This window comes from Galeopterus variegatus, unplaced genomic scaffold, assembly GCF_000696425.1.
Source record: "Galeopterus variegatus unplaced genomic scaffold, G_variegatus-3.0.2 Scaffold948, whole genome shotgun sequence".
Lineage (NCBI taxonomy): Eukaryota > Metazoa > Chordata > Mammalia > Dermoptera > Cynocephalidae > Galeopterus > Galeopterus variegatus.
Window position 1 is genome coordinate 87,743 of NW_007727059.1, and position 8,738 is coordinate 96,480.

The 8,738-nt window shown below is 35.2% G+C and overlaps 1 protein-coding gene across 1 annotated transcript in view; it reads left to right on the plus strand.

Moving 5' to 3' along the window:
- IFT88 (intraflagellar transport 88) overlaps nucleotides 1-8,738 on the plus strand; it is a gene marked incomplete at its 5' end in the record, with an annotated part of 115,937 nt that overhangs the window by 63,555 nt on the left and 43,644 nt on the right. Inside the window, 3 exons of the mRNA XM_008573663.1 lie at nucleotides 566-674; nucleotides 2,414-2,564; nucleotides 3,630-3,745. Coding sequence (XP_008571885.1) covers nucleotides 566-674; nucleotides 2,414-2,564; nucleotides 3,630-3,745 — 376 coding nt within the window. The remainder of the gene's footprint in view (nucleotides 1-565; nucleotides 675-2,413; nucleotides 2,565-3,629; nucleotides 3,746-8,738) is intronic.

The following is an 8,738-nucleotide window of genomic DNA, read 5'->3' on the forward strand; positions in this document are numbered from 1 at the left end:
GGAGCACCGCCGCGCTTCCCAAGCGGCGCACTATCCAGTGCGCCACCGGGCCGGCCCTTCCTATATTTTCTTTTCGTGCTCTTACAGCTTTGTTTTTTTCTATTTAATTTTTAAATAAATTTTGAATTAATTTTTTATGAAATAAGAATGTATACTTTTCCCCCTTCATTTACAGTTTCTCTGGCACCATGATATTACCAGTCCCTTCCTGCCCATTGATTTTAAATGCCCGTTAGCCAATTTCTATAATTGAGTCAATTTCTGACCTGTTTATTCTATTCTGTTGATCTGCTTGTCAGTTCCTACCCTCCCCATCCCACCCCCCCGCAAACTCATACACATTTTTAAAATCACTGATGCTTTGTAGCATGTTTCGGTGTCTGCCAAAGGAGAACCCCCACTGCCACTGTTCTTTTAAAACATCCTCAGTTTATCTTCATATTCTCTTCTGGATGAGTACTTACATATATTTAAAGATGGATTCTGTTACTTTGAGTAAATGAATTCCAGTAATAATGCTTATAGTTTTGTTTTTTTTTCGTTTTTTCTTTTTCTGTTTTCTAAGGTCTTACCTATAAGAAGCTGAACCGGCTAGATGAGGCTTTGGACTGTTTCCTGAAACTTCACGCAATCCTGCGTAACAGCGCCCAAGTTCTTTACCAGATAGCCAATGTGTATCTTATTTGAAAAACTTAAGGACAGTTATTAATTTACTCAACTGGTGATTGAGTATCAGTTATTAAATACATTTAGCCAATGAAGTAATTGTTGAAGTAAATGATGACGATAATCTAACTAGCAGATTAACATGTGATAAGAATATTGAGTGATCCTGTTTTTAAAGATTATTTGCATCGTTAAGAGGAATTAGATAAAGGTTAAAACTATTGTGTATTAATTTTTGGAAGTAATAATTGAGTTGAGTATGACATTTGGGGTACACATAAGCTATTCTATGAAAGTAAACTACTTTAGAAAGTGGTACTTTAGAATACTTTACTAATTCTGAGGCTTAGGGTGTCATTGCTTCAATTTACTAATCAAAAGGAAAATATTGTTCATTACTGAATAGTACTGTTGACTGAGTTTGGGTAATACATCTCACCTGTTTTAGCTGACATGTAGGTATAGTGACTATCAACTCTCCAAACATTATAGCTTTCAAAATTATGCAGTACTTTACATTAACCCACTCATTAATTTCATTCATTCAGTAGTCATTTATTGATGTGTACTGTTTGTGCCAGTGTTGTGTTTAGAACTCGGGGGAATGTAGAACCATAAAACATTGCTCTCATGTCAGTTTCTTCTACAACTCCTAGTGTTCTTTAGTCCCCACCCCCCCACATTAGAAAAACAGGAGTATGTTGTTTTTAATGCCTTTCACACTATTTGAAAAGCACTTTAATTTCTCTCTTTATTTTCATAAGTTTTAACTATAACATTGGAAAGGGTTAAAATCTTAGGTAGGTTTTTAAATTACTATTATCTTGATATAAGTTTCATACAAATATGTTTAGAAAAAAGTATATTGTGAGGCATACCATTATTTTAAGTGCTATCTGCTGTTCTTTTGATAGAATAGATTAAAAATTTGTTTATTAAAGAATTTTAGTTTTATAGCAAGTGGTGTCATAGTTATTCCTCTTAGTCTTTTTGGGTTTTTTTAATCCATTTAATTTCTGTGAAAGTTCCAGCATCATGATCTGATACTGCCTAGTTCATGATCAGCTTGGATCCAATCAAGCAATTGATATGTTCGAGGCTGAATACATTTCCTTACTTTTATTTTTTTTTCTTTTGGTATCACATTTGTCATCATTAAAAACAAGAGACACTTCTTTTTCAGTTAAACTTTGTATTGGAATATTTTCATTTCATCGAGACATTGAGTATAAAAATAAATAGTAAGTAAGTAGTCAATAAGCATTGGTATGAATAAATTATTTGAGTGTATGCAGAGGACTTACTAGGTAGTAAAGGAAGCTACAAAAAAAGATCTCCCTTCCCTTGGGCTTATAATCTAATTAGAGAAAACTCACATGAAAACTATTCTTTTAATATGCTGAGCATGTGAAGAGAGACAGAATAATTGAGTACAGCATTGGGAATTCTTTTAATGACAGATTTTTGACAGTGTTTTGAATAATTCTACTAGAAATTGGGGAATTGATCTTAGTGGATCATAATGAAGCAAAAGGAAAAGCAAGATATATATATATATATATGGGGAGCAAGAATGATAGCTACAGTAGTGCCTCGTTTACCGTCGCCACCCCTGAAGAAAGAATAAGCAGTACAACACGACACATTACTGTAGGCTAAGAAATATTTTTATTATAATGTTTTTAGGTTTGCTTATTGATTAATGAATGTAGAAAAATTGTGTTATCTTTAACTGACATTGCCCAAGATATGAATTAATGGAAGACCCCAGTCAAGCTATTGAATGGCTAATGCAACTGATCAGTGTTGTGCCAACTGATTCTAGAGCTTTGTCTAAACTAGGAGAATTATATGACAGTGAAGGAGATAAATCGCAAGCATTTCAATATTACTATGAGGTAGGTGTATTATCTTACTTTTCTACTATTTTTTAACATTGGATGAATTGTTATAGGAAGGCAGCAGGCCTTGAAAGCTTTAGAAAATCTAATTAGTTTTTAAATAATGATTTATTTAAAATAAAATAAATCATTCTTAGAATGTGAAGTCAGTTTTTGAATAATTTTAATAAAAATGAAATTAAAAGTACAGATTCATTTTTCTCTTGAAACGTGCGTGGTATGCATTCCTTTTTGGTTCTTTTAGATGTTTAACTCAGATTATATATCAGTATATAAAAAAAGATATTTATAAATAATTGGAAAATGTGTCAAATAAAGCTTAAGTTTTCTAAATCTTGTATAGTTATTTATTTATTTATTTTTAAAGATGACCGGTAAGGGGATCTCAACCCTTGACCTGGTGTTGTCAGCACCACGCTCAGCCAGTGAGCAAACCGGCCATCCCTATACGGGATCTGGACCCAAGACCTTGGTGTTATCAGCACCACACTCTCCTGAGTGAGCCACAAGCCAGCCCTAAATCTTGTATAGTTTTAAAACTTGTGAAGAACAGTCATGCATTGGATAACAATGTTTCAGTCAATGACGGACTGTGTACATGACAGTGGTCCCATAGGGAGCTGAAAAACGTACTGTCTAGTGTCAGTATGTCATAGCCGTCATAACATTGTAGCACAAGGCATTACCTTTTCTATGTTTCGATCCACAAGTACTTACTGTTATTTTATAGTTGCCTACAGTATTCAGTACAGTAATATGCTGTGCAGGTTTATAGCCTAGGGGCAATAGACTACCATATAGCCTGGGTATGTAGTAGGCCATGCCATCTAGGTTGTGCAAGTGCATTCTTACGTTCACACAATGACAAAATCACCTGATGATGTGTTTCTCAGAATGTATCCCCATCCTTAAGTGACATGTGACTATACTTATGACAGCTCGTACTTTTTTATTAAAAAATTTCACATTGGGTAAATTAATCCATTCAACAGGTAAAGTATTTCAAAAGTAAAGTATACATTGCCACTGAAGTTGTATTTTCACATTCGATATTTTTTCCAGTCATATAGGTATTTCCCTTCTAATATTGAAGTCATTGAGTGGCTCGGAGCCTATTACATTGATACCCAGTTTTGTGAAAAAGCCATTCAGTACTTTGAAAGAGCTTCTCTTATACAGTAAGTAATTATTAGGGTTTTATGTTTAGTTAATGTCTTGTGTGGGCTTTTTTTTTAATCCCTAGAATTAGTATCTGATAGATATAGTAAGTTTAAAAGATATTAATGAACGTTATGAATTGTTTCCATTTTCTTGTATTTTGTTTCATTTTACTTGGTCTCTATTGTGGTAAATATATTTCCCTTTGCATAGAATTTTAAAAATATCTGCCTTAAGGTACTTTTCTTTATGTATATTTCTTATTCACATCTCAGCAAACAAGTATTATTTCTTAATCAAGCAGAAAAATGACTATCTCAGTCATAGGATAGAGTTTCATTTCCAAAAGAGTCCTAATAGAAAAAAATTGTGTTAGTTTAAATTTGTAATTGATATACATTGTATATTAAATTAAACTTTAAAATGTCCTTAAGTTCATATCAGAATGTTTTGTACACATCTGATTAAAAAATAATTGAAATACATCATTTCTGAAATTTATGATGAAATGTAACTTAGAATCATTCAAATGGTAAAGGAATGGTTGATAATTTAAATGATCTCTGTGGAATTTGTATTAGGCAATTTTTATGGGATTGATTTCACATAAATGTTTTGAGAATTATAAAACTAATTACCAAGGATGGGGATAGTTTTAGCTTAATTACACCTTTAAGATTAAAACACATGTAAAGCCTGCACTACTACACTCTCCCAGATCCAAGCTTAAAACACCCAACCCAACTACCAATATAGAAAAGAGTCTCTGCCTTCAAAAACCACTCCTAAAACAGATACACAAATGAGAAAGGGAAAGAAAATATGTCTTATCACTACTAAAAACACAAAACAGCAAAGATAATAAAAGGGAAAGAAAAGAACAAAAGAAATATGAAACAACCGAAAAGAATTTAATAAAATGGCAGGAACAAGGCAATACCTTTCAATAATAACCCTCGATGTCAATGGATTAAATCCCCACTTAAAAGATATAGACTGGCTGAATGGATTAAAAAGCTAGACCCAACTATATATTGCCTGTAAGAAACTCATTTCACCAATAAAGACACATATAGACTAATAGTGGAAGGGATGGAAAAAGACATTCCATGCAAATGGAAGCCAAAAAAGAGCAGGAGTTGCCATACTTATATCAGATAAAATGGACTTCAAACCAAGAACTGTAAAAAGAGACAAAAAAGGACAATGATAAAAGGATCATTGCAGCAAGAAGAAATAACAGTCATAAATGTATATGCACCCAACACCAGAGCACCCAGATGTATAAAGCAACTGTTATTGGATCTAAGGGGAGAGATAGATGCACACCCCTCAGAACAGTAGTTGGGGTCTTTAACACACTGCTGTCAGCATTGGACAGATGATCTGGACAAAGAATTAGCACAGAAATATTGCATTTAAACACCACTTTAGACCAAATGGACTTGGCAAACATATAAAGAACATTTCATCCAAGAACTGCAGAATATGCATTCTTCTCATCAGTACATGGGTCGTTCTCCAGGATTGACATGTTAGGCCACAAATTAATTCTCAACAAATTTTAAAAGTTTAAAATCATATCAAGTATATTTTCAGACCACAATGGAATAAAATTAGAAATTAACAACAAACAAAGCTTTGGAAACTATACAAATACATGAAAATTAAACAACAGGCTCCTGAATGACAAATGGGTCAAAGAAGAAATAAAGCAGGGAATCAAAAAATTCCTTGAAACAAATGAAAATACAAGCACTCCTTACCAAAACCCATGGAATACTGCAAAAGAAGTATTAAGAGAGAATTTTATTGCAATAAATGGTTACATCAAAAGAATAGAAAAACTTCCGATAAACACCCTAATGTTACACCTCAAAGAACTAGAAAAGTTAGAACAATCCAATCCCAAAATTAGTAGATGGAGAGAAATAAGATCAGAGCAGAGCTAAATGAAATAGACACTAAAAGAACACTATAAAAGATCAATGAAAAAAAAGTTGGTTTTTGAGAAGATGAACAAAATAGATGAGCCATTAGCCAGACTAACTAAAAAAAGAAAAGACCCAAATAACGAAAATCAGAAATGAAAAAGGAGACATTACAACTGATACCACAGTAATACAAAGAATCATTAGATTGGGTAGCTTGGGTACCTGGGGCCCTTCTTGCTACAGCTTGGTGGTTGTTACAGGGCTGGTTGCACATGTCGGGAGGGCAAGGCTAAAGCCCTGGGCCCTCCACAGTCCTGGCTTGGGAGAGCCCGCGGTGCTTCCTGCAGCGGCTCAGTTGTTGCCGCTGGGCTGGCTGCAGGTGTCAGGAGGGCATGGTCAAGGCCCCCGGCCTTCCCCCTTTTCTGGCTTGGTAGCCCAGGGGACTTCCTGTCCTTCTAGGTGTTATAGGTGTTCTTTGGTGAAATGAGACCTTTACTGGTTAATATCAAACTTGGTCTCTGGTTGCAGGTACTTTTTTTTTTCTTTCATTTCTGTGTTGGATTATTTGCTGTTCCCTTCATTTAAACTCTGTGCTAGAACTAATTTGTTGTCCTTTGCTTCCTTCTAAAATGGGGGAACTTCCTGTGAGGACCAGTACTTGAGCTCTGTGGTTTAGCTAAATTGCTGCTTTGCTGCTGATTCCCTACGGAAGCTTCGTGCAGCTCAGGGTTTAATGGTTGACTTTATAGGTACTTCCGGCTCTCATGAGATCTTGTGCACCTGGGTTGTATAGAAACTCTGGTCTGGGCCTGAGTCTTTTCACCCCGTGCAATTCTATATTCCTGACCAGTCTCCTCTGAGTGGTCCTGTGCTGATTGAAGGGCAGATCAGCTGTCCTTGCTGTGCCCCAGTGTTCCCATCTCCCCCACTGTCCATGCTGCAAACATTTCCCAAGGGATGGGCCATGCACTGGTCCCTTGCGATAACTCACCAGCCTCTGAGTGGCTCCTTTTTTTCAGATGTTGTGGCTCTTCACTCCTGTGTGGGTCCAGGGGAACCCTATTAGTGGCCATGCTGGCCTGGGGGCCACCAAGTCTCTCTTCTCCCCTGCCACCTCCAAGCAACTTCATCCGAAGGGCACAGCTGCAGCTTTTACTGGCTCCCTCTCTGTGCACTCAGCAGCTCCAGCCTGTGTGCAGCCAGGACTCAAAACAGAGCGATTTTTTCTTTCTCTCATAGTGTCTTCTGCCTTCATGAACTCCATAGATCTCTCCTCCTCTTCCCCTGACCTCTAGTGGTCCCAGCTTGGCTGTCATTACTTTTTTATAGAAGTAAATTGGTTGATTTATGGGAGAGAGTGACACTGGGGACCATCTATTCCACCATCTTGACCAGAGCCCAAAGAAATAATTTAAAAAAATTTTTTTAGCACAATTAAAAGGAAAGCTTACTTAATGTAAATACATACATTAATAAAAAAAGGAAGATCAGCAATCACCTTTACACCTTAAGAAACTAGAAAATGGAAAGGGGAGAGATTGGACAAGGGGCATAAAGAATAATTATGATTTGTAACAATATATATGCTAGTAATATTGATTTAATCAGCATATCTCAATGTTCAACTCACAAAATATGTATAATCGATTTTGATTCAATGAATAAAATAAATTAAAAAAAAAAACTAGAAAATGAAGAACAAACTAAGCTCAGACCAAAGGAAGTAAATACTAAAAATTAGAGCATAGATAAAATAGAAAATAGAAAAAAAAGAGAGAAAATCAATAAAACCAAAAGTTGGTACTTTGAAAAGGTCCACAAAATTGACAAATCTTTACCTAAAAGGACTAAGAAAAAACAGAGAAGACTCAAATGACTAAAATCAGAAGTGAAAGAGGGGTCATTACAACCAAATTTACAGAAATCAAAGAGATTATAAGAGAATAGTTGTTGGTCAACAGATTAGATCATCTAGATGAAATGAATAAATTCATAGAAACACACTACCTACTAAGACTGAATTATGAAAAAACAGAGTTTGAACAGAACTATAGCTAGTAAGATGCCAGTTACTCAAATTTTTTTTCACATTTTTAAAATCAATAATAATTCCTTGATATTAAACATGTTGAAATTTCTCCAGTTTTCTCCCCTTCCCTTTCTTTCTTACAATTGATTTGTTTACATCCACAAAAGTTCTTCTTCTTGTATTGATTGCTATGTTAGCTGTCTCTTAAGTTTCTTTTAATCTATAGGGTACCCCTTCATCTAATATTTCTCCTTTACCCCATAGAGTTTCCCAAGGTCTGGATTTGCTGGCTGCATCCCGGTAGTGTCATTTAACATGTTCTGCTGTCCCCTGCATTTCCTGGTGATTGGTTGCTGAATTCCGAGGCTTGGTCTCACTCAGGTTAGATTTGGCTTCAGACATATATGTTTTCACTGCAGGAGGCCCATTGTGTCTGATCTTCTCCCTGTGACATTAGCAGACATTGATGATCATTTGCTAGGTCCATTGTTTCAATAGGAATTTGCAAAATATCATATTCTAATTATTTTATTCCCTCTTTATTTACTAGCTGAGATACTTCACTAGACTAAAATGTTTCCTCGTCAGCTATTTATAGTTACCCTGAGGAACAATTCATATAAAAAAGACAGGATAAATGTGCGTGACTCTCCCCTTCTACCTACTAGTTTTAGAAAAATGAGTTGTTTCCCTGTCGTCTTCCAAAGAGATTGAGAGTTTGTTTGCTTTTATTTCATTGTCATTTTGTTTTTTTGTGGTGGTAAGATTAAGTTTCTTTCTTTCTCTTTCTCATTTGCATTTTTGTATAACTAGTGGGTTTTGTTCTTTCTTGTTTATTTGTACCAGTAATTACTGTTTTTTGGATTCCAGATGTAGGACTCCCTTGAGGACTTCTTGCAGAGCTGGTTGTGTGATGATGAACTCTCACAGTTTTTTGTTTGTCTGGGAAATACACTATTTTTCCCTGAAGGATAGCCTTGCTGGGTATAGTATTCTTGGCTGGCAGTTGGTTTTTTTTTTTTTTTTTTTTTTTTTTTTTTTTTTTTTTTT